Consider the following 26127-nt stretch of genomic DNA (forward strand, 5'->3'; position numbering starts at 1 on the left):
CACACACACCTGCACATGCACACATGTGCGTGCTCTCACAAACATGTGTTCACATGCACGCAAACCTGTATGTACCCACATGCCCCCCTCACGTGTTCTCACATGTGCACACGTGAGCACATGCAAACAAGTACTCCCTCTCACATACACTCGCATATGCATGACTCACACGTACATACATGTGTGCACAGAACGCCTTGGCACACGGGCACAAATGCACTGCCTCTCACACAAATGCATTCGCACACGCACAGCTGCACTCACGCACACTCACGCACGCCCTCACACACGCACACGCCTTTCCCACCGCCCAGGCCGCACCCGCCACCCGCACTCGCACCCCCCTCCGGCCCTCGACCCTCGACCCCCCGAATCCGTCGCTGGCTGCCTCTCCGGGTCCCTGCAGCGTCTCCGGCCTCGCCACTACCAGATGTAGCCCCCGTCATCCGCCTCGCCCGCCTCCTCCTCCTCCTCGGCCTCCTCGCCCGCTTCCTCGGGCTCCTTCTCCTCCTCGTCCTCCCAGCCAACGCCGCTCCCAAAGTCCCCCGAGAAGCCCACGAGGTCATCTGCGAGGGAAGGGACAGGGTCAGGCTCCTGCCGCTGGGCGCGGCTCCGTCCAGCACCTGTGCGGCCCCGCCCCCGCGAAGCCCCGCCCACCACCCACCACCCACCTGGCCCGCCCCGCCCCGAGGCCCCGCCCCTCGCCCGCCTGGCCCCGCCCACCACCCACCTGGCCCCGCCCCGAGGCCCCGCCCCTCGCCCGCCTGGCCCCGCCCCTCGAAGCCCCGCCCACCACCCACCTGGCCCCCGCCCCGAGGCCCCGCCCCTCGCCCGCCTGGCCCCGCCCCTCGAAGCCCCGCCCACCACCCGCCCGGCCCCGCCCAGCGCCCCCCAGCGCTCACCGCAGTCGGGGCTCCCGTGCATGCGGCTGCCACTCAGCTCCAGGCCCTGCTGGTCCACACACCAGCAGTCCCCGCTGCTCTGGTCACACTGCATCTTCCGGTAGTAGCCGTCCTCGTCGCAGCTGGGGATGAACACTCCTAAGGGGACAGGACCCAGCGGGGTCAGAGGGGGGCCAGGCACCCCCCGTACCGTCCCACGGCCGGCGATGGAAAGGACAAGGAACCGGCCCCCCTCGGCCACCTGCTCGGCCCGGTGGCTCCCCGCAAACTGCGGCACCCCTTCCTCAGCTCCAGGCGCCCCTCACTCCACCCCCGCCGGCCTCTCTGGCTCTCTGGCCCCCCAGCCTGGCTGGGTGCTGCCCACACACTCGGCTTCTCTTCTTCGCAGCCGGCCGCTGGTCTGCTGCCAGGGTCTACCCACTGCTGCTCCGTCCACTCCAGGTGTCCTCTGGGGTCGCCTGGGCACCACTGCCCATTTAGGGGGAGGCCCACATAGCATGGCCACCCAGCGCCACAGGCGGGGACTCAGAGGCCCGGGGTGTGTCCAGAGGCCAGTTTGTGGGAGGGACAGTCGTGGCGCCCGGGCAGAGCAGTGGGCGGGCCTGGGGGTCCTGGGTATTGGCCCTCCAGCCCATCTGAAGGCCAAGTGGCTCTGAGGGACAGTGAGGTCTGGTGCCAGCCCTCTGGACCACTTCAGTCGCCCGCAGAGCCCTTCCCTGCACTCCCGCCACCCACAAGGTCTTCCCCCCTCGCTCTGCTCAGTCAGCTGGTTTTCATCCTTGGGGGTCTCCTGAGTGCACCCCATTCCCACGCTCCCCCTCACCACTGCGGGCCACAGTGGGGGGGCTCCGTCCTCGGGTGAGTGGTCTGTGTGGGGTCTCCCAGGGGATGCCGGCTGCGCTGTCCCTGGGAGCTGGGCTGAGCGTGTCGGGGTGGTCCCAGGCCCAGCCCTCACCCAGCTCTGCACGCCCGTGGCTGTGCCCCCACCCTCCCCCGATGACGCCATCCCGAGGGGCGGAGGGAGAAGTCTGCCCGCGAGGATGAGAGCGGGGTCCCGGGCAGGGCGGAGGCTGCGCAGTGAAGGTTCTGGGTGGGACCCCCAGAACCGCAAACAACCACAACCACAAAACCCAGCGACGGGCCCGCTGCTAGTGGCGCCCCTGCTCTGTGCTCAGCGTCTTCGACGCCCCCCTCGGGTGGGGTTCCCCGCGCCCCTCCCTGCCCCTGGGTGCCGCCTGGGCCTCACCCGGCTTCTTCTTGGCAGCCTCCTGAATCTGGATGCGTTCCAGCTCCGCCAGGCACGGGGGCTCTGTGGGGAGAGGAGCAGCAGAGAAACGCAGGCGGGGACTCAGCAAGACGGAAGCACCCAGGCTCTGAAACGGGGCTGCCCTACTGCCGTGGTGGGGGGCTGGGTGGGTCACAAACTCGGGGGGCAGTGGAGTCCTGGGGCCCAATTTCCCATCACGCCCTTGAAGCACCTGGCCAGCTCTGACTCTGCACCAAGCGACGCCGCAGCACCAAGGCTAACCCACGGAATCCAGGGCTGGTGGGAGGCCGAGGAGGGCCCAGGAGTGGAGGCCGGGAGAAGCCAGTGTGGCTCCAGGACACAGGGTCCCCCAGCCACTCCAGACCCCTCAGCCCTCAGCCCCAGAAAGCGGGTATTGGCATAGTTTTCTCCTTCCCTTCCCTCCCCTCCCCTCCCCTCCCCTCCCCTTCCCTTCCCTCTCTCCTTCCTCTGTGATGCTCAGGGGTTACTCCTGGCTCTGCACTCAGGAATTATCCTGGCGATGCTCAGGGACTGCACCCTCCCCACTGTACTCTCTCTCGGGTTCCTTATGGTCTCTGAGGGTCTCCTCTGGGCCAGGACAGTGGCTCCGTGGCTGGAGCACAGGCTTCCACGCAGGAGACCTGGCCACCCCCCGCCCCCACCACACAACACACACACACACACACACACACACACACACACATACACACACACACACTCACTCTCCCTCCAGGTAAGCAGGGTGGGGGCAGCCCCCAGCGGACTGGGCTCACTCACTCTCCCTCCAGAAGCAGAAGCACCACTCGGCGGGCGAGACACGGCCGTCCTTGTAGGTGTCGCAGGAGTTGAAGAAGGGGCGGATGCAGACCTCGTACTTGTCCAGGTTGATGGCGGCCAGCTCCGTCTGGTCCAGGAAGAGGTCCGCGCTCGTGTCCAGCTTGGAGAACATCCAGCCGATGGAGTCCTTGCAGCTGGCCCCCAGGTTCTTGTCCAGGCCTGGGAAGCAGGCCGGGGGGAGACACGCTCTTGGTACAACCTCCTGTCCGTCTGTCCATCCATCTGCCCCGGTCTCCATCTCGGGCCGGGCAGCACAGGATGGACATCAGGCGGCTGAGAGCAGGGGAGTACCACCCCGGCCGGGAGGCTCAGCTCGACCTCCGTCTCCTGCCCTATCACCTGAGCCCTGCCAGAGTGACCCCTCGCCCCAGCACTGGGCGAGGAGCTGTCCCGGGCCACTGGACAGGCGCTTCCCCGCCCCATCTGCAGCCGGGATGTAACCCTTCCAGAGAAATGACCTCCCCTGGCCGCACATCTTAGGTTCTCTGCCCCTCCTCCCCTTGTAAGGGCTTCCTGCAAGCCACCCCACACTCCTCTGAATTCTGGGCACTGGGCTCTTTCAGGGACTCCAGCTGGCCGGTGCCCACCCACGCCCCTCGCGTCCTGTCCCAGCTATGTACCCATGGCCGGGCTGGTCCCGCCGCTGCCAGCTGAGCCGTTCTGCTTGGAGTTCTCGTGAAGGAGCTGGAACCAGTCCCGCAAGCGGTCCCCCAGGTCGGCCAGGTCCTGACCTGTGCAGGTCTCTGCAGTGGGGACAAGGGCTGCAGAGTGAGGAGCAGGGGCCGTGACCCCAGCCCGGGGACCAGGAGGCTGGGCAGGGCCCGAGAGGTGAGACCTGGGATGGGAGAGGAGATGGGAGAGGCTCCTTCCTCCCCCTCCTCCCTGCAGTCAGGGCCTGGCTCCCTCCCTCCTCTGTGCAGAAACCAGGGACCCAGGCCCACATTCCCACCCTGCAGTAACCAGAGCCCTAGAAAACCCCAGGACCGGGGAGGACTTCCCTGGCCTTTCGGAGTCTCCAGCTCCAGGAAGCTGCCCCTTCTCCAGGCTCATGCAGTCCCCGAGGTGTCCCCGTGGTAACCCCACGCGGCCTCCTGGCAGTGAGTGCCCCCACCCGGCCGGCTGCGCCTCCTTCTCACCTGCTTTGCCATCCGGGTTGGAGGTGGCCGCCTGGTCCTTGGGGCAGGGGCAGGGCCCCTGGCACCTCACGGCCAGCTGCTTGCCGCTCAGGCACGCCTGCTGCTCCAGTTTGCACTGCAGAGAGGGGACAGGCTGGGCTCGTCCGTGGGCACCCGCGGGCAGCCACCTCTGTTCCCCCGATCGGGACAGGCAGTCACCCGCAAACAGCTGGACGTGACCCCGGCCCCCGCTCCGAGGCTACGAGCTCACGGGGCGAAGGGAAGCCGAGGAAGGGGAGTCGGAGCCTCGGGAACCCCGCGCTGCACTCGCCTCCTTCCGGGATGTTGCCTTCGCTCTCCCCAAGCCTGGCACTGCCCCTCCCTGTGTCCACAGACGGACAGTCAGAGTCTCGGGCCTCGGGGGCCAGAGGAGCCGGACCCGAGTGTCCCTCCCTCCCTGCCGCCTCCTGGGCCCCTCGGAGCCCTCCGGCCTCCTCCTGGCAATTCCTGCCCTCATCCCTTTTTTTTTTTTTTTTTTTTTTTTTTTTTGCTTTTTGGGTCACACCCGGCGATGCACAGGGGTTACTCCTGGCTCTGCACTCAGGAATTAGCCCTGGCGGTGCTCAGGGGACCATATGGGATGCTGGGAATCGAACCCGGGTCGGCTGCATGCAAGGCAAACGCCCAACCCTCTGTGCTATCTCTCCAGCCCCCACCCCTTGCCCCCATACTCCTCCTCTCCCTCCTGTCAAGGTGGCACACCCCACCTGACGCCAATCCAATGGCAGCCTTAAAGGGTTCCCGGGCCCAAACATCCAGCCCTCCACAGGCCAAGCGACACCCCTCCTCAGCTGGTGTGGTCACAGGCACACACAAACTTCAAGGGGTGTCTGTGTGTGGGGGGGTCTCTCTGAGGCCCAGTCCAACCCCGACACCCAAAACGAAGACAGACAAACACAGTCCCTCCCCGGGCTTGAGTGATGCCAGGTACTGAATCCAGGGTCTCGCACATAATAATCACGTTTATTACCTGCTTCCACAGGTACTGGCTCATTCAATCCCCACAAAATAGTTCCAAAGTGGAGGCTGGGGTGGGGCTCAGTGGTGGAAGTTCACATACTCAGTGTTCTATCCCCACAGCACCCAGACACATTCACACACAGTCATACACAAATACACTCAAACGCACACATATACACACTTAGACACATACACACACTCCTAGATACACATATACACACTCATGCACACAAAGACACACTTAGACATACACTGTCAGACATACACATATAAACGCACATTCACACACACTCTCAGACACACAAACACTCATCCAGACTGACACATATATTCAGACTTCTAAACACTCTCAGACATACAGATACAAACACTCACACACAAACCGAGACTCACACACTTATACACTCACAGAGACACATACATGCCCACACACAAACACAAACATATACACTCTCAGACACACACACACAAACATACTCTCACGCACACATACATACACACACTCACACAAACCCAGATACATACCCACACACGTACTCAGACACACACAGACACATCCACATTCACAAATACACACACATATACACACTCAGACATTCTGACACATGCCAACTCACAGACACACACACTCAGAAACACAGACAAACGTGCAGACATATCACATACACATGCAAACACATACACACTCACCCCACCCCCAAACCACCTACCCCCTGGGGAGTCTTTGCTCTGGTCCCACAGCAGGAACCCCTCCTCCCTCCGCCCCCAGCCCCTGGGCAGCGCACAGCCCTCCTCCCGCAGCCCGAGCACTCCCAGGGGAGTCCCCCCACCACTCCGACAGGCTTTCCCTGCTTCTGCCTGGGCACCTCCGGCCTTCACCTGCCTCAGGCAGCACCAACACCGGGTCAGCGGGAGCCCGTGGGAGCCCGGCTGAGGCCCCCGCTCTGCTCCGCGTGCACCCTCCCCAGGGCCAGGCTGCTCACCACCGAGCTGTAGGTGTGGCCGTCGGAGCCACACACGGAGGCCAGCTGGTCCATGTGGCAGGGCTTGCAGAGTGGGTCTCTGCCTGGGCGGGGTCTCAGGGCGGGCTGCTTGATCCTGCAGGGTCAGAGGCGACAGCAGGACGGGTCAGTGGCCAGGCGAGCAGCTGGTCCTGAGATCTAGAGACGAGGCAGTTCCCTCCCTGGCCCCGCACCTGAGCCAGACCCCACTCCGGCCCGCAGAGGGCAACAGACGGGCACTGACTCAAGATACCCTTTGAGGGCGACTGCCCAGTAGGGGTTTCCCGTGACGACTCCAGGTCTGACCAGGATGCAACAAGGAGTCACAGGGTCAGAGCAGCAGTGCAGGGGTTGCGCACTTGCCCGGTGTGTGGCCAACCCAGCATGGCATGTGGCCCCCAAGCCCTGCCTCAAGAGGCCCCTGGGTGCAGAGTCCCCACACACACCCCAAAAGAGACTCACAACCGCTCCAGGCCTCAGACCAGAACAGAACTTTACACGAAAGACGGGCCTCGGGCCACGATTGGCTCTAGAGTCACTTCCTGTGGACACACAGGTGCTGATTTGTTATTGGCGGGCTCAGGAACCACTGCACTGCCACTCTGGGCCCTTACGGTGGTCTTATAAGACCCACTGCCCGTGGACACGCCTCTCAGAAGCTGGGGTCTGAGGCCCCGCCTCAAGGGTCTCCCAGTCCTCGTCACTTGCTCCTGACCAGTACAGGCGACCAAGAGTGTGTGATTTCCAAGACGAGGCCCCAAACAGCGGCCACCTTCCTCCTGCGGCTCTTTCCTGGGCGACCCCCCATGGGAAGCCCACACTGAGGGGAGCGAGAGGCCAAGGCTGCTGGGTGGACGGTGAGCAGTGGGGCAGCTCCAGTCCAGCGTCCAGACGGTACAGCTCCCCTCGATGCCCACCACTCTCCGAGCCCTGACCGGCTCATGGGCCATCCCCGGGTGCCGGGCCCCCAGCGCCATGCTGGCCTCGGAGCCTGGGGCAGGTGGGGCTGGCTCACCTGTACTCCAGCTTCTTGAGGCTGATGCACATGGCCCGCTGGTAGCCCTGCGCGATGCACACCTTGTGGCGGCTGCACTTCACCTTCTGGCATGGGTCCTTGGTGGTGTCCAGGGCTGGGGAAATGGGTAAGACCGCAGTGTTGGAGGGTCCCGGCTCGGGAGCGGGGAAACCCCTCTGTCTCTGCAGCCTCAGCCCCCCAGGCCAAGTCCAGATGTGGCCTCCCCGCGGGCGTGGGCAGTACCTTCATCTCCTTGCTGATTGTCTTCCCAGCTCTTGATGTAGTCGTCCTAGGGGAGGACGGAAGGGCTAAGACTCACAACACAGAGCGAGGCTCCATGGGGAAGGGGGGTTGGGCGGGGAAGACAGCACTGGGCTTGCACAGGCCAATTGGCACCCTGCATCTGGGGGGCTGCCCAGATGACCCCGCCCACTCAGTCTTGCCAGCTGCCTGCCCAGACATCTCTCCCTCTCCCTCTGGTCCCCTGAACCCTCCTTTCCTGTGCTGGGCATGGGGGTGGGAGGGGAGCAGGGCTGTCCTGCAGGCCGCGGTGGGGGCCTGCTGCACTCACCTCCACCTCCTGGCGATCAGAGGCAGCGGCAGGACCCAGGAAGCAGAGCAGGAGAGAAGGAGAGATGGGGTGTCAGTGGGGGCAGTGGTATTGCTTCTTGTCTGTTTGGGGACTACGCCTGGCGGTGCTCAGGGCAGACTCAGCTCTGCGCTCAGAGGTCACTCCTGGCTCGGGAGGCCATACAGGGTGCGGGGCATCGAACCCAGGTCAGGGTGTAAGGCAAGTGCCCAGGCTACGGTTTGATCCCTGAAGCCTCGGGTCAGATGGGGGCATCCCTGTCCCTATCGCAGAGCTCAGCTATGACCCACTGCAGGGGTGAGGTCTTTGGCCTTCAGAGGGCCGGCGCCAGCCCCCTGCGCCCCCACAGCCCGGGAACAGTGATACTCAATCCATGCTCAGGGGCCCTGCTGCGGGTGGGCCGCCGGCTTCGGTGGGGAGGAGGGGCACCAGGCTCCAGGCCAGGCGGCAACTGTGGGAGCCGGAAAACCCACGGGCTCCGAGGTCTCTGACCTTGGCCTTGGGCCCCGAGAAGGGACAGACGTCCCAGCTGAAGGCTCGTGTGACAGCATCTCCATCCGCAGCAGGACACGCAGGCGTTGCCCAGTGAATGCCTGAAGGTCCCTGACCCCCACGCCCAGGGCAGAGGGCATGCTCCCCTGCGTGCAGGACCCACGGCGCCCCGGGCATGCGCAGGAGAGGCACTTGAGCCCACTCCCCAGTGGCAGATGGTCCCACGCCAGAAACAAAGTCCCAAACCCCAAAGTGGCGTTCTCTGGTTTTCAGGCCAGCCCAAGGCCTCTCCAGCCTTGGACATTGCTGCCTGAGCCCGCGGAGCTGGTGGGAAGGAAAGTAAGGAGGAGTGGACACCTCCCCCTCCCCCGTGGCCTTCTCCCTGTCCCTCTCCTCCTGCCCACACCTGGCCCCATGCATATCCCAGCGGTCGGTGACTTGGAAGTCCTTGGAAGCAGGGACCAAAGAGGTCCGCCCAGTCCCACCCGAGTCTCTTCGCCAAGCCCCTCTCAGTGAGGGTCTGGGGTCTTTCCTCCACGTCCTCCAGGGCACAGACAGGAAGTGGGGGTGAGCGCGGCCCAGGATACGGTGCTGAAGCAAAGCAGGAATCACGTCCAGCAGGTGAGCGGGCATGAGGCCGGGAAGGGGGCGAGGAAAGTGGGTGATGCACCGCCTGCCCTGGGCACGGGAGCAGGGAGGGCCCTCGAGGCTGCTCACCAGCGAGCATCCCCCGGCCCCTCCCGCTGCCCCCACTCCACCTGGGTGCACATCGAGCCCCCTCCACAGCCCCCATCAAGCCTCCTAGGCGAGCGCCGTGACCTTTGGGAGCGCAGCACGCATCTCCGGGAAGATGGCACGGATGAAAGCGGGCAGCCTGCAGGGTGCCCAGAGCCGGAGAGTGGCCGGCCATCAAAGCTGTGACAGCAGAGAAGTGGCCACGTCCGGGGAGAGGCTGCCCCCGGGTGCAGGGACGGTCACTCAGAGGGGACTAGGGACACGACGAGGGGCTCCTGAGGTTCGTGGGGGCTGGCCCAAGGGCAAGCTGAAAGAGAGGTGTGAGTGGGACCTTTCTGGGCCGCGCGTCTAGTTATGGTGCCCAAACCGGCTTATTAGGGCTGCTGAGAATCGGTCCTTAGACACAGGGCGTGTCCTCCCGAGACACAGGAGGCCGGGCCTGTCTCTGCCGCGGATTCGTCCACCTCGCCCTCTGCCCTGAGAAAGGGGGGCTGGGGTGAGGGATGAGCCAGGGGAGACGAGCAGGAGGCAGTGACCTAGAGTTCACGGCAGCTCTGCCTGGCTGTCGCAGCTGCCCAGCACAGGGCAGGACCTGGGGAAACTGCTGGAAAGGGCCAGGGGAACTCAGGCTGCATGAGAAGCAAGTCCCAGGCAGGGGAGATGGGACGGGGCTTGAGCACTTGCCCTGATCATGTCTCTCCCTCCTTAAACCCTCTCTGAATGTACAGTGTGGGTCTCCCCTCCGGCCCCATCCTCTCTCTTTCCCTTTCATGGGAGGGGGATCAAACCCCAGGCCTCACACACCCCAGGCAAGATACTGGATCGCTGAGCTGATCCCAGCCCAATCTGCCTTCATTTTGAAAACTCAGCGGCTAGAGCGGTAGCTCAGCGGGGAGGGCACTCGCCCTGCACACAGCCAACCCGCATTCCATCCCAGGCCTCATGTACAGCCCCCACGGCCCGCCAGGAGTGATCCCTGAGTGCAAGAGCCAGGAGGAAGCCCCGAGCATCACCAGGTGCAGCCCAGAAGCCAAAAAAAAAAAAAAAAAAGGAAAGAAAATTTAAAATGTCAATAGATATTGGATTAAAGAATTTGTACCCCAATGTTAATAGCGGTTCCATTATTAACACGGGGGGGAGGGTAAAACCACAGAGACTTTGACCATTTCTCCACCTTTTTCCAAGTTTCCAACATTTCTAAGGATCGGTTTCATAGTGAATGAATGGGGAGGGGGGGACGACACAATAAAATTTTTCTTTTAGAACCTCCCCTTGGTCGCGTCCCTTACAGTTCATCCTCCTTCCGTCCCTCCCTGCCTCCCCCAGACTTCCAGCAGCTGCCCAGCATGACCAGCCCTTGCTGGGCCTCTGCCCGTCTGCAATGAGCCTTCCCCGCCCCGCCCCTGCCTTCTCGGCCTTCCCTCACCCAGCCTCGTCCCCAGCTTTCCTCCTGCCCCTCCACAACTGGTGGACGTTTCTTGTTGCTCCAAGGACACCAGGCATGGTCACAGCTTCTGCCCCTTTCAACGGCCAGTCCCCTGAGGCTCTCTGCTGCTCTCGCTGCTCTGTGCCCAGTACTCAGCACCTAGGTAAAACCCCGCGAGTAACACAGCCCTGTGTGCTGTGATTGCCGGGGTAGCCTGGTGAACTGTTAAGGCTCACCTGCTCTTCACACCCCGGAGAGAAAATGACCATCACCATCCCCGCGGCTCAAGCAGAGGCTTGGAGGGTGAAGCGGCTTCAACCGCACGGCAGAAGGGCTGGACTTGGGAACCTGCACTCGGGACCTGCCTCTCAGCCCGCTCCATCTGCCAGCAGTGGACCAAGGACCGAGAACCCAGGCTCTGCCTCCACCCAGCAAGGCTGCAGGGGCCGAGGACGGCCCAGGAACACCCAGCCCCGGCCCTGCCCGCGCTGTCCAGAAATCCCTCCATCGCCCAGGTCCACCCGCTGCTCCCCTGCGCTCCCCTCCCGGCTTTCATCCCTGTGGCTCAGCCCGGTTGCCATGGAGACAAGGCCCACTTGCCAAGCCGGCAGAGATGGTTGGTGGGTTGGCGAGTGCGCAGGCATCTCTGGGCTTAGGGGGCACAGGCTGGGTGTTTCCAAGCGCTGCTTACTTCCTGCCATTTTAATTAGCACCCCAATCACCAGCTCACTTCACAGCTTGAATTAACCCAATCTCGCCCGGCTGCCCCATCTGGTGGGGTGGATGAAACGGCAATGAAGCAATGAACGGAGCAAATAACAGCCCCCTAGGCCCGGGTTCCAGGTTTAATAGCACTGGGCAGGGCTCTGCAGTACGGCAGGACAGGAGACCGAGGATGGGGGAGTCTGGGTGGCCTGGGGGAGACTGGGGGAGTCTGGAGAGTCTGGGGGAGACTGGGGGCTGGAGGAATCTGGAGGGAGAGGGGGGACTTGAGGAGAGAGGGGTTCTGGGGGAATCGGGGGGAGACTGAGCTCTTCATGGCAAGCAGGGTACTGGGGTTCTAGGCCCTTCTTGGCCTCCCCTCCGGTGGCTAGCAAGTCCACAGGCTAGTCAGGCTCACTTCACACCCGACTTCCTTGTCTCTAAGAACCGAAGTGGGCCAGAGCAGGGCAGGCAGGGCAGTTACCGTGCACACAGCCAATGCAGGTTCTATCTCAGGCAGCATCAATGATCCCCTGAACACAGAGCTCGGAGTGATCCCTGGGCACTGCCGGATGTGGCCGTAAAACAAAGACCCGGAGCACAGGGCCCACGGGCACGCCCAGGGTAAAGGGGGTGGGGGGCTGACCTCTTAAGAGCACGCTGAGAAGCCCCCTACTCTCAAAGCCAGACAGGACCCCGGAACCCAGGTGGATGGGAACACGGGGAAGGGGTGGGCACAAGGCTGACTGGAGTCCACGCTCACCAGAGGCCCCCAACTCACATCTGCTGCTGCCAGAGGGACACCAGTGAGGCCCCAAGGCCACCCAGCCCAAGATAAAGCACAAATTTGCACCCTGTGTGGCATTTCTTTTTGGGCAGAAGATGAAGAACCTTAAGAACGGGCGGGGCGGGGTGGGGCGGGGCGGGCCACCCCTGGCAGTGGTTTTGCCTCATTCCTCAGGTGCGGGAGGCCAGGGTGGGGCCAGGGAGGCCCGGAGCTGGCTCATCTCCTGCCTCCCGCTAAGTGCCAGCAAACCCCAGGAGGGGGGACCCAGAGAAAAAAGGGCCAATGCAGAGTGGGGCTGCCCAGGCTCCTTCACCCTGGGACCGACACTCCCATCACTTGCCCAGGCTGAAGGTGCCCTCCGGGGGCTCAGGGGGCGGGTGGGCAAACAGGAGCGGCGCCGCACCCCTCCCCTCCCCTCCCCTCCCCTCGGAGGAATTTCCTCGGAAGGCAGAAATGCGCTGATTGCTCTCCCGTGCCAGGCGCTCTGCCCAGCGGGTAGTGGGCGCCCACCTTGGCCTCTGCTTTCTGCTCCAGGCTGCGCCCTCCCGCCCATGAAAGGGAGCCTGGGGGTCTCTGCGCTGCCTCTGTGCCTGGTTCCCCTCCTAGCACCAAGGGCGGCAGGACCGAAACCCCTGGAAGCTGGGGGTCGCAGGTGTGGTGAGAGCGACCAGCTGGCAGGGGTGTGGGTTCAGCGGGTGGGGCTGCACTGGCAGGGTCTGCCTCTCTCACCGTCAGATACTGCAGCAGTGATTCCCGCTGCAGCCACCCGCCCCCCAAGAGTGCTGAGGGGAGGGAAGGGAAGTCTGGCTGAGCCCAACTCCCACACACCCTCCTGCCTGCGCCGGGGCCCTGCCTGCGCCGGGGCCAAGGGCCTGGAGGCCGCCCACAGCCCGCAGCGAGGGCTCCGCCAGGCCACAGTGTCCTTCCCCTGTCCTCGGAGCCCTGGGGACGCTGTCGCTGCCCAAGGAGGCAGGTGCAGGCTGAAGTGTGGGGCGGGGTTGTCACCCCTGCCCCCAGAAGAAAGGAGGCCCAGGGAGAGAGAGAGAGAGAAAGAGAGAGAGAGAGAGAGAGAGAGAGAGAGAATGAGTGTGTGTGTATATGAGCGTGTTTGTGTGTGTATGTATGTGTGAGTTGTATGTCTGTATGAGTGTCTGTGTGTATGAGTGTGTGTGTGTGTGAGAGAGAGAGGGAGAGAGGAGAGAGAGTGAGACTGTGTGTATGAGTGTGTGTGTATATGAGTGTGTTTGTGTGTGTATGTGTGAGTTGTATGTATGAGTGTCTGTGAGTGTGTATGAATGGTGTGTACGTATATGTGAGTTGTGTCTGTGTGTATGAGTGTGTGTGTGAGAGAGAGAATGTGTGTGTGTGTGTGTGTGTGTGTGTGTGTGTGTGTGTGTGTGTACAGGGAAGCCTGGGGGATACTATTTCCTTATGCCATCACACACCCCCACCCCCCTCCCTCGGTGACTGACTCCAGAGCCGGTGGCAGCTTCTGTGCCGTGAGCCCTGTGATCACGGTCGGGAATGACAAGGAGATCGCAAATGCTGAGCAGGTCGCCAGGCGGACAGGAGAGCTCAGTGCCCAAAGCATGGGTTTGGCATGCAGGGGGTTTGGGCTCCACCCCCAGCTCTGCAGTCCCCCAACACTGAGCTCATGGGCACCACTGGGTAGGACCCAAAATCCAGGAGACAAATCCCAACCTGGCACTTGCCTTGCTCTGGCTGACCCAGGTTCAATCCCTGGGTCCCCTTGGTCCCCCGAGCTCCACCAGGAGCGATTCCCAGTGGAGAGCCAGAAGTAATAACTGAGCATCGCCAGGTGTGGCCAAAAGCCCCCACACCCAATGACCAGGCAGCTGCTGCCTTTTCTGACATGCCCATTCCATGCACCCACATTTACACCCCTCGAGGATCTGAACCAGGGCGGGACGGAAGTGGCGTCTATTCCCAGACTCCCTCACAAGAGCAGGATGAACACACATGACAAGACCATGCAGTGCTCACGAGACAGCAGCTCTCGAAGGATCCCGGAGGGCCATCAGGTGCCACCAGCATGTTCCCACACATGCTGTAGGAGCCAGGAAGAAGGGGGTGTCTCTGCACCCAAGGGAGGCACATCCCCCCACAGGCTGCAGCCAGGCGAGCTCTGCCCGTGAGACCGGGCACCCACATGCTCATGTTCATAAGGACCCCCCCCCCGGGCCCTGCAGGGAGCCCCTCCAGAAGCAGCGGGTGACCCTCTTCCCAGATCTGCCCCAGAGGCCATGAGGTCCATCCTGCAGTGTCTCAGTCACTGGCCAATCCATCCCCAGGCTTCCTGGAGAGCAAAGAAAATCCTTTCCCGCCCCAGGTGTGGTGGCATCGGGGCAGGGGATGGATGGCGGCTGCGGGCCCAGGGATTGGCTGATGCCAAGTCTGTGGCCCACTCGGCTCCATCCGCCCCTTAAACCAACAGGGGGCATTGCTCCAGGCACTAGAGGTCAGTCAAGGATGACACTGTCCCTGTGTCCTGGGTGGGCAGGAGCTGGAGCGCCACCACCCTCAGACAGTCTCGATGCCCATGACAGCGGACAAATAGCCAGCCAGGCATGGAGCTCTTCTTGCTAGCTCTCATCCAGGGTGGGAAGCTTTGGAGTCCACCAGCAACTGCCCCTCCCGGCCCCGGCCCCCAGGGACCCACCTTGCGAGCCCCAGACTCCAGTTCTGGAATCCATACTGACCCAGTTTGGGGTTCTCACACACCCACACGGAGACACCTGTGGTTCAGGGTCAGGGCTGGTGGGGGGAGAGGGCAGCTGTGGTTGAAAGGGGCCGCTCGGGGACTCAACCTCTCCTGGTTCATGGGATACAAGCAGCCGTAGTGAGGCCTGGAGACCCAGGGGCTGGTGGTGCTAAGCTAAGGAATTGCTTTGCTTTTGTTCGGCCAGATAAGTTTGAAAGCCTCTGCCTGGTTGTGAGGCTTGGCTTGTGGGAGGGGTTTGGCTCTGCAGTGGATGGACTGATGAACACAGGGCAAGGTTTATGTTTTGTTTTGGGGTTTGGGGGCGGGGAGGGGCGGCTTTTTTTTCTTTTTGGGTCACACCTGGCGATGCACAGGGGTTACTCCTGATGTATGCACTCAGAAATTACTCCTGGCGGTGCTCGGGGGACCACATGGGATGCCAGGAATTGAACCCGGGTCAGCTGCGTGCAAGGCAAACGCCCTACCCGCTGTGCTATCGCTCCAGCCCAGGGGGGTGGCTTTTTGGGTGCTCCCAACTGGGCGGTCTCAGGGGCTCAGTGTTTAGACGTTGCTCTCGGCAGTTTGCCAAGACCATGGAGTGTGGGGGATGGGACCCAGGCCTCCTGCACACGGAGCAGGTGCTCAGCCCGAGATGGTCTCCCCCTAGGCCCTGTGTGGGCTGCCACAGAAGGGATCCATCTGGGGCTAGCGGAGCCTGAAATAAGACACCCTCCAGGCCTCTGCAAGATCCTTCCGGTTTGGGACCACTTCCCCCTTAAACTGCCCCTTAGAGATTCTACCTAAGGCTGGCACCACCTGGGCAACCCGTGGCAGAGGCAGACCCAGAAGCCAGCCCTCACATCCCAGGCTTTGACAGTGCCCAGGGTGTGTGTGTGTGTGTGTGTGTGTGTGTGTGTGTGTGTGGCAGCTGATGAGGACCCTGGGGGTTGCCCCCCTTCCTAGGGGTGCCGTTGCCTGGGGCAGCCCTGGCTTGGAGGGCACACAAACCAGAGGGAATTGTGAGCTCCAGAACTTTCTTCTTTCTTGACCTTTCACTAAGGCTTGGGCCCAGAGTCCCCTGAAAAGCCAAGCTTGGATTCTAACACCCCCCACTCCTAGCTCTGGAGTCCTGGCACTGTCACTTAAACGCTCTGCACCCGTTTCTGCAGCCACACAGTGGGGAGACTGCAGCCACGATGATGATGATGAAGGGCTGGACAGAGTAGCAACAGCGGGGAGGGCGCTTGCCCTGAGCGTGGCAGAGACAGGTCCAATCCCCGGCACCCCAGAAACCTTCACTGAACACCACCAGCAGCGATCCCTGAGTGCAGAGCCAGAGTCGGCCCTGAGCACCTCTGGGTGTGGGCCAAAAATTTAAAACATGAAAAATAAATAACCTAACAATGGCGGGGCGGAGCCGCCGGAGAGGCTGCACACAGGTAAAGGGTCAGACAAAGTCCATCCCCGATGCAGGGCCTGTGGCACCATGGGTCTCCTGGGTGCCGAGCTCGGCGTCGGGTGCTCACAGATCCCATTTGGCTAACTGGCAGCAGGGCTGAAGGAGAGAAGAGCCGAGGAGGAAAGGAAGAGCAAGAGCTGCCCAGAGATGCTGCGAGGCCCAAAGCTTCGCCCCAAGACCTTGTGCTGCAACCCAATTCCGTCCCCTTCAGCAGGGCATGGACCCGGCCAGGGGAGCTTTTGGGGAGCAGGGCCGAGGAGCCCCCTCCTCCCCATCTGGCAGAGGGCAGCAGGAGAGATGGGTGGGGGCTCCCGGCAGGAGGGGAGGATTACAGAGCTGGTAATCTGCTTCCTCTAATCCCGGAGCCTCCAGGCTGAGCAGAGCTGCCTCGGGGAGAAGGTCCTCTTCATCCCTCCCCTCCCCCCACCACATCCCGCCATCCCCCCTCAGGTCTCCAGCCTCTTCTAGAGACCTTCCCAGCCCTAACAGCCCCCCCTCTTGCCTGTCTCCCTTCCTCTAAGGGCAATGGGGTGCGGGAAGGGGGTGGCTGGGGCCCGTTCTGTGACTATCACCAACGAGGTTTGGGCAGTGTCTTAGAGGCCCGGGAGAAACTCCTTGGTTCTCCAGCTCGTTGTGACATAGCACAGAGAGGTTCAGAGCTCTGGGTCGGGGGGCGGTGTCCGTAGGGACAGCAGAGCCTCTGCGTCGAGTCTGGGCACAGCACAGCCTCCGAGGTGCCATTTCCCACTCCGGGACGCACCCCCTCCCCCAAGCCATGCAATGCGGTGGTTCTGAGCAAGCCACGTCCTGCGCTTCTGCAGAAGCTGCCGCTGGCTCCTGAGAGCCGGTGCCTCCAGCCCTCTTTCCACTGCTCCTCCTCTGCCCGGCTTTGCTCCCCAGGACACCCTAAATGGGGTGGCAGAGTGCCCTATAAAAACCTCAGGCTACCCAAATCAGGAGCTGCCCGAAAGCTCTGAGCAACCTGGGCAGGCCTGTGGACTTGCAAATCCCCAAGCCCCCAGATCTGAAGGCTTTATTCTTGATGGGAGAGGGAGGGGGCTGGGGGCTGGCACCAGTACAAGGAGACAGGTGGGCAGCCCTGTGCCAGGGGTCGGGCAGTCAGCCCTTGCTCCGCGCCCACAGAGCTGGGGATTGGAAGCAGGTGGAGGCAGGGAGGTGGGGAGGACTCTTTTATTTTTAAACCTTCCCTTCCCTGCTCGGAGGAAGCATTGCCTTTCCTTGACCTTCACCGCTTTCACTTCCGAAGCTCGCGAGGCCAGCGGATGGCCCGAGCCCTGCGGAGGACGCCGGATGCAGGCTGGGCCGGGCGGCTGGGCCAGGGCCGCCCCCGCCCCGCAGCAGGCCCGCAGCCGCCCCCCGGGGCTGAGCGCGGAGACTGCGGCTCCTGGGCTGGGTCTGCAGGGGCGAGGGAGGGAAGGGCCGCGCTGGCGCCCCAGGCTGGACCGCGCGGCGGCGGCGGGCGGGGCGCAGCGGCCCAGGCCACCTCGGCCGGCCCAGGGGCGCAGGACGCGGGCCCGCTGCAGCGCACGAGGCTCCTGCTGGACCCTCCTGGTCTCACTCGGGGCCACGAAAGGATCCCGAAGTGCCTCTGCCACCGCGTTGCAACGGGAGGGAGCGCGCGTGTGTGCGCGTGTGTGCATGTGTGTGTGTGTGTGCGCGCGTGCATGCGTGTGCGTGCGTGTGTGCATGTGTGCGTGTGTGTGCTGTGTCTGCATGTGCATGTGTGCATGTGTGTGCGCGCGCGGCACAGACACGCCTAAGGAACTTCTGGGTGCGTGAAAATGACAAGGCGAGAAAGACCCCGCTGTGCCCGGGGTTGGGAGGGGGGTGCTCCGATGCGGGATCAGGGCGACGCGCGGCAGGGCCTGAAGTCGCGTGGGCAGCGGCGGGTCGTGGGCGCCGGGGCCCATCCCCCACTTCGCACCCCCGCCCCCCCTCCGGGCCCCGCCCTCCCCCAACCCCCTCGGGGACCGCCGCCTCCGGCTTCCTCTGCTCTACAGGTGCCGGTAAACAAAGTGCCGCAGCTGCCGCCCCGGGTGCCCCCCCAGCCCCCAGCCCCCAGCCCCCAGCCCCAGCTGCGGGCTCCCCGCGCTGCCAATGCCCCGCGTGGGTCCGGCCGAAGCCGCCTCTGTGCACGCTGGCGCCGCTCCGCAGGGGACCCCAGACCCGGCGCCCCCCACCCCCACCCTCCCGGACACGCCTTTCCCCATCGCTCGCTCCGGAGGACGGCCAGGCTCGCCCCCGACCCGGGCACCCTCGGGGAGCCCAAGGTGGGGCCAGAGGGCACCCGCGCTCCGTTCCGCAGGCCCCGGAGGTGGCGCCGGCCGCGTCCACCCGGGGGGTGCGGAGGGGGCTCACCGAAGCGCAGGAACTGGGCAAGAGAATTGGGGTGGGGGCGCGGGAGGCGGCGCGGCTGGCGGGGCCCGCGCCCTCCCACGGCCGGCCCGGGGGGCGCGCGTTGTTTACTCGCGCCGCAGGGACGCGCCCCTGCAGACTCACGTCTCGGAAGCGGTTCCAGTGCTTGATCTTGCCGCTGTACTGCGAGATGGACGACAGCCACTGCTCGTCCTCCATGAAATTGCCGGGGGTCTCGCCCTCGCGGGGCCCCTTGGCGTCGCTCTGGGCCAGCGCGGCCGCGGCCAGCAGCAGCAGCAGCAGCAGCGGCGGCGGCGGCAGCGGCAGCCGCCCGCAGCCCGGGGCGCGCATCGCGGTCGTGGGTCCGACCCCGGGGGTCTCGCGTCCTGCAGGGTCGCGGGGTCCTTCCTGCGCGCGCGCTCGGCGGCGACTCCCGGGGACCGGCGCTGCGAGCGCGGGGCGCGGGCTCAAGCGTGCCCTGCCGGGGAGATGCGCCTGTCTGCAAACGCCCAGCAGGACCGGGAGAGGGAGAGTCGGAGCCTGCGCCGGCGGGGGCCGTGTCTGTGACGGTAGCGTCAGCCTCACGTTTGACATCATCATACCTGGATCGGAGGAAGGGCGGGAGGAGGGGTCGGCCTCCACGGGAAGCGCTAGCGGAGATGCCCGGTGCCCGCCGCCGCAGAGGCGCGCGCTCGGGGAGCTGCCCACCCGCGATCCGGACCCCGGCGGCCCCTGGGGTCTTGGGAGGGTGGAGAGCACAGCGGGGCTCCCCGGGGGAGAATGCACAGAACTCGAGAAAAAAATTAAAGAAGAGAAAAGGCAGGCTCAGGTGCCGAAGCAAATTGGCTCCAAGCACGCTCCTCCCGCCCACGCAGCGCGCCCCGCGCCGCAGCCCTGGACAGCTGGGGTCCAGCTCGGCCCTCCGCACTGGGTCGCTGCCCTAAGACAAAAGCCATCCGACTGGCCGCCTCCCACTGTACCCCGGCCCGCCCGCGGGGTCTCTTCAAGGACGCAGTGCCAGCGCTGAATGGCTGGTGAAACTGGCAGATGTCCCCTCCCAAGGCAGCTGTTGAGGGGCCGGCAGCCCTTTTTGTTAGCCCATCCTGTGGCAACTCTGTAAGGCAGATGTCTGACCATTTCATCCGCCTCCCTGCGGCACGTTTGCAAGAGGCATATTTGCTCCCAGTTTTGACTTCGGGCAGATCTTAATAAGGGAAGGGAGGTTGGTGGGGGCGCGGGGCGGGGAGGGGATGTTTTAAGTTTTTGTTCAAAGTGTGACCCTCTTACTATTACCTGTAGAAATGTGTGGATGTGCCATCGGGGAAGGCACAGCCCCTGAATCAGAACAGAAATGGATGAGGTTTTTGTTCCAAACGCAAGGACATAGATGAACTGACAGACCAAACAATGAACTTGGAGGACCCAAACTCAAGGATCATTCCTGGCGGGATGCAGAGGGCACCATATGGGATGCCAGGAATCAAACCTGGGTCAGCCCCAAGCAAGGCCAGCGCCCTCCCGGCTTGACTATCTCTCCTGCCCCAGATTTGTGCTTTTTGTGAAAAGACTTGGGGCGGCAATCTTACAAAAACACTGAAGGCAATGAGAAACAAGATTGTAATCAGTAGGAAAAGCAGCTTAGGGCTCTGGCTCCCTGCCTCTGGCCTGGCTGGGAAAGCCGGTGCAGTTGGGAGCTGGGGCTGGGGTCCCTGGGGAACACAGCACAATAGCTCCCTTTCCGCGTTTTCTCTGGGCTGGGCACGTTGTATTTCTCTGAGGCGCTGCCCTGAAGCCCTGGCTGTCGCTGGCTTCCTCTCCGGGTCCAAGCAGCTGCTTGCTGGGAGAGCGAAAGGGCGGTGTGGCTAGAGGCTGGAGTCCCAGTTACGAACGGCTTTATTGGACAAGTTGCCCAGTGATCTGTTTTCTCTACGAACAATACTATCACCTGTCTCAGAGAACTGCCATAAACCTGGGTAAAAGGACATACCAAGTGCCCATGCCCAGGGCCATTTGAAAAATGTTCATTCTTTTCCGAAACAAGGAAGAAATGGCTACAGTGCCCCTCTGCTCCAGCACTGTGTTCAACTTTTTTTTTTTCTTCCCTTTCAGCCCATCCTGGTGCTCTGGATGTTCTCTTTTACTCGTTTTTATGGTGCCATCCCTGGGAGTGCTCAGGGATTACTTTTTTTTTTCTTTTTGGGTCATACCCAGCTATGCTCAGGGGTCGTTCCTGGCTCCGTACTCCAGAATCACTCCTGGCGGTGCTTGGGGGACCATATGGGATGCCGAGGATTAAACCCAGACCGGCCGAGTGCAAGGCAAACGCCCTACCCGCTGTGCTATTCCTCCGGCCCCCTCAGGGATTACTCTTGATGGGACTCGAGGACCTTCTGTGGCGTGGGAGATCGAAACTGGGTCAGCTGTATTCAAGGAAAGTGCCCCTCCTGCTGTACCGTCTCTCGGCTCTCACATTTGTCCTCTTTTCACCCCAGCCTAGTCCTGGCCACTTAGCCGTCAATTACGGATCTCCAGGGTCAGTTCGAGTTGTCAGTCTCCACCCCAGCACGATCTTAGGAAAGTCCTGGTCTTCTCAAATGACCAGAACTTCCCCAAAAGCTTGGAAGGACACTGCCAAAATGGCCATTGATAAGAAAATAGCTGTTTCTAGAAGGATTAAAGGTCAAACCTTGGGGCTGGAGCAACAGCACAGCGGGTAGGGCGTTTGCCTTGTACAAGGCTGATCCAGGTTCGATTCCCAGCATCCCATATGGTCCCCCGAGCACCGCCAGGAGTGATTCCTGAGTGCATGAGCCAGGAGTAACCCCTGAGCATCGCCGGGTGTGACCCCCCCCCAAAAAATAAATAAAGATCAAACCTTTCCCATACTCCTGGGGCTTCTCCAACAGGACCTGTCTTCTCTTGACCTTTTGAAACAGGCTGTTAGGAACCTAAGGAAAGTGACTGCAGTGCAGAGCTAAAGCCAGGAATAAAAGCCAATTTGGGGGCTTTGTTTTGGGGCCATGTCTAATCGTGTTCAGTGCTTACTCCTGGATCCGTGACCAGGGCTCTCTCTTGGCGGTACTCAGGGGAACATATGGGATACAGGGATCGAACCCAGGTCAGCTGTGTGCAAGTTAAGTGCTTTAACCATTGTGCTCTCTCAAAGGCCTTAAGAGTCAAGCACACATTGTGGACACAAAGCCCAAATTCCAGATGATGGATAAAACATGTAGAAAATGAACATAATTACAGTTCATAAAGACGAAAAGGTTTGCCTCACTTTGGAGAGATTACATCAGCCTTTTGAAGCTAATGGGTCCAAAAGCTGCTGGGAACATTTGTTAAATGGTACACTGGTCTTACGCATTTTTCTGTTTTTATTTTTATATTTAACACTTAGCAGTACAAAATGGAGGAAGGTATGGGAATTTCTAAAGAAACCTTAAAACACCTTACTTTTTTGGGGGAGGGGGCGTGTCTACGCCCAGCTCCATGCTCCTGGGGATGCTCAAGGGACCATGTGGGGCCAGGGATGGAGCTGAGGTCTCCTGCATGCATGAGCTCCCATTCTCTGGGCTATCTCATCAGTCCTATATACCTCTTTAAAACCATTTAATCCAACGCTTTAGACAGGGTCAAATTCAATTTCCCTGCCCATGGTAAGAGTCACATCTCCAAAACATGAGTCACATTTACCAAGTTTAATGCAAATAAGTTTGCGAACATGGTGACTGAAAAGTTGCTCTTGCAGATGACTGTGGGTGTATCCTTCATTGTGGGTCTCTGGAAAAACGGTGGGGCCCCACTTCCTAGAGCCTCAGAGCTGCCCCTCCTGAGTCACTCCTGCACCTCCCCGTTCCCAATAAATCCGGTTTCTTATTAAATATTTTTTAAAACCATCATTTAATCCCATATCTAGATGACCTTACAGGCATAAAATACAACAGTATAAAGATGTTCCAACCAGAACTGTGACAGTCAAACTTCAATGCAGTTCCACGAGTCAGAAACCAGTAATGATGCAGTAATACACAAAGCAATCGCTGAAAATAAACAGGACTCTATCTACTGACAACTGATGTGATCTATTACCTACTGCTGGGTGAGAAAATTTGTAAAAAAAATTGCATGTACAGAGGTTCGAGCAATAGTACCGCAAGTAGGCTGCAGTACTCAGCCGCAGGTTCAATCCCCAGCATCCTATATAGTCCTGAGCAACACCAGGAGTGATCTCTGAGAGCAGAACCAGGAATACACCCTGAGCATCACTGGGTGTGGTCCAAACACTAAAAAATATATTTTCAAATGCTTAAAACTCTGTATTTTGTACTGATAAGATTCTAAAAAACAAAAATGTACAAATACTTTTTCTTTTTAGCTTTTTGGGCCACACCCGGCAATGCACAGGGGTTACTCCTGGCTCTGCACTCAGGAATCACTCCTGGTGGTGCTCAGGGGACCATATGGGACGCAGGGAATCGAACCCGGGTCAGCCGCATGCAAGGCAAACGCCCCTCCTGCTGTGCTATCGCTCCAGCCCCACGAATATTTCATTAACCACCTGAGTGAAGACATCACCACCATCCCGAAGTCTATGAGACGTTCCTCTGTGCATTCCGAGAGCACAGGAGTGAAAAAGGAAAGGAAGGGATGGGCCAGGAGAGGCTCAAAGGCTGACTTACGAGCTCCGATGTGGAAGCTCCTATTTTGACCCCCAGACCATGTCCCACATACCACTGGATAAGTGTCCCAAAAGGCAAAAAACACCTTATCATTTCAATTGAAATAATGGGGTGCTCATTATTGAAAAGGTTCTTGAAGATCCCTTAGGGCATGTTTCAGGAAACTCTGATACGTGCTGAATAGCCTCAGACAAGTTCCTTAATCTTGTTGTGTCTCAGATTGTAAAATGAAGATAAATTTACCAGCAAATTAAGTGAGCTCAGGGCCTGGCAGGTAGCTGAAGGGGCTGAACTGCATGCTCTGCTTGCGGGAGGCCTGAGTCTGAACCCCCACACTGCCTGGTCCCCTAAGCACTGCCGGGAATAGCCTCAGAGCACCACTGGGTGCGGTCCCAAAAGCAAACCCGAATACTCAAAATTAGGTGGGTTAATTAGAGAAATTAATATACAAGTACTTGGCAAATCTGAGCACCCCACTAATATCAGATGTTAAGTGTGAAAACTTACTGAAAATAGATGTGCTTAAATGCAGTGAGAATAATAACCTATGGATGACAACATTATTTTTTTTGGTTTTGTTTCTATTTTGGGGATACACAGGGATTTCTCCTGGCTCTGTGCTCAGGGATCGCTCCTGGTGGTGCAGGTGGTTCGTGCAGTCACACATGTCCCAGTGTGTGGCTGTTCCACACAGCTCTCACCACGAGTGACCTTTATACCGAATATAAAGGGTTCAGATGAGTGTTCTCAAGTGGAAACTTAAGACAGGAGGTGAGGTGAGTGAAGGGCAGAGAGAAGACCTGGAGGGAATCTGAGGGATCTGAGGGAGAGAGAAGTACAGGGAGGCTGGAACTCCCCCCACTGCCCCCAGATTATGCCAGGGGACCGGGGTAAGGGGGACTGTGTGGGAGCACTGGGGGACTGTGTGGGAGCACCAGTGAACTGTGTGGGAGCACTAGCGGACTACGTGGGAGCATTGAGAGACTATGCGAGGACACTGGTGTGTGGAGCACTGGTGGGCTGTGTGGGAGCACTGGTGGGCTGTGCGGGAGCACCAACAGACTGTGAGAGCACTGATAGACTATGTGGGAGCACTGCTCGGTGGTTTGGGAGCATTGAAAGATTATGTGAGGACACTGGTGTGTGGAGCACTGGTGGGTTGTGTGGGAGCACGGACAGGTTGTGTGGGGACACTGGTGAGTGTGTGGGAGCACTGGTGGGCTATGTGGGAGCATTGGCGGCCTATGTGGGAGCACTGACAGACTGTGAGGACACTGGTGAGTTGTGTGGGAGCACTGGCAGGTTGTGTGGGAGCACTGGTGTGGGAGCACTGGTATGTGGGAGCATTGGGAGCACTGGCGGGCTATGTGGGAGCACTGGTGGGCAGTGTGGGATCACTGACAGACTATGTGAGGACACTGGTGAGTTGTGTGGGAGCACTGGCAGGTTGTGTGTGAGCACTGGTGTGTGGGAGCACTAGCGGGCTATGTGGGAGCACTGCTGGGCAGTGTGGCATCACTGACAAACTATGTGAGGACACTGGTGAGTTCTGTGAGCACTGCAGGTTGTGTGGGAGCACTGTGAGGTTGTGTGGGAGCACTATGAGGTTGTGTGGGAGCACTCGTGGACTGTATAGGAGTACTCGGTGTGCTGTGCAGTGCACTTCCACTGTGCTTGGCTATGGGCAAGAAGCACTTCTGCCGCTGACCTTTTCCCGGGAAACGCAGCTCAGTCTTGGGCTATCAATGGCTGTTTCTACTTTTGCTGCCTTGAGAAGCAAACAGAAAAAGAGATACAACACTCAATTCCATCAGGGTTCAGGATGGCGAGGATTACGGCAGGGAGGAGATTCTGGAATCTCGCAAACGTTAAAGGCAGCAAATGTAGAAGGGCACAAGTGTGAAGGAAAAACTATCAAGCTGTTTTATTAGCACTGATGTTCTGAGAAGCAGAGAGACGAAAAGCAGGTTCTTCTCGGGCTGGAGAGATCATGTAATGGGTAGGCGCTTGCTGACCCGGCTTGAACCCCCAACATTCCATGTGGCCTCTCGAGCATCACCAGGCGTGGCTCCAAAACCAAACCATAAAAATAAAACAATTTGAGAGAGCAGGTTCTTTTTTAGAGGGGCCCCTAAGCAGTGCTCAGGAGGACTGGGCTCAGTTCTCAGAACTGCACATGGTCCCCTGAGCCCAACCAGGAATTCTTAAAAAATCATTAAGATGGTAAGCTTTGGTCATGTTTTCACATGAGTATGCAGAAATTCTGGGTTTTCAAAGGGCTGGGGCACATGCTTTGCATGCTGAAGTTCAGGTTGGAGCCCCAGCACCGGGCGTTCCCCTGAGCGTGGAGCCTGGAGGAGCCACAAGCATCCCGGGTGACCCTGAAATAAAATCGCAATAAGAAAAAAATTCTCAGTGGCGATTAAAAAGTTAGGGCATGGGATAAGGGGAAAACACAAACCTAAGCATTACAGTTACTTGATCCAGGTGAAGAACTTTCAAAAACTAACTCTCAGAGGCTGGAGAGAGTGCAGCAGGTAGGGCACTTGCCTTGGACACAGCCTGCCCAAGTTCGATTCCCAGCATCCCATAAGGTCCCCCAATCCCTGCCAGGAGTGATTCCTTGGAGTTAACACCTGAGCATTCCTGGGTGTGGCCCAAAAATCAAACCAAAACACTCTCTTTTCAAGTACTTTATGTGGTTGGTTTTTGTTTTGTTGGGGGGAGGGTTTGGGGCTTGGGGGAGGGTTTGCTGTGCTCAGGGCTTACTCCTTGGGGGAGGGGAGCGGGTCAGGGGACCACACATGGGATGCTGGAGATTGAAGTCAGGTCAGCCACATGCCCGCCCCACTGTACTGTCGCTCTGGCCCCCAAGTACTTTAACTCACTTTTCAAGTACTGAGACCAGAGAGGTGGCTCGATGGTAGAGCGTCTGCTGTGCATGTGTGAGGTCCTAAGTTTGATCCCCAGCACCAAAAAAATAAGGAAAGCATCGATACA

General features: G+C 60.3%; 1 protein-coding gene across 1 annotated transcript; it reads right to left on the bottom strand.

The window, feature by feature from the left end:
• Positions 1–422: 422 nt before the first annotated feature.
• Positions 423–18887, bottom strand: SPOCK2 (SPARC (osteonectin), cwcv and kazal like domains proteoglycan 2). The gene is made up of 10 exons (XM_056113433.1): positions 18572–18887; positions 7401–7446; positions 7158–7272; positions 6125–6239; positions 4143–4257; positions 3627–3749; positions 2947–3165; positions 2149–2211; positions 903–1040; positions 423–566 (listed from the first exon to the last, which is right to left on the bottom strand). The coding sequence occupies exons 1-10, from the start codon at positions 18794–18796 to the stop codon at positions 424–426; spliced, it is 1302 nt and encodes a 433-aa protein (XP_055969408.1). The 5' UTR covers positions 18797–18887; the 3' UTR covers position 423.
• Positions 18888–26127: the final 7240 nt, after the last annotated feature.

The sequence above is a fragment of the Sorex fumeus genome, unplaced genomic scaffold (assembly GCF_029834395.1).
Source record: "Sorex fumeus unplaced genomic scaffold, SorFum_2.1 ptg000020l, whole genome shotgun sequence".
In the NCBI taxonomy this organism is placed as follows: domain Eukaryota; kingdom Metazoa; phylum Chordata; class Mammalia; order Eulipotyphla; family Soricidae; genus Sorex; species Sorex fumeus.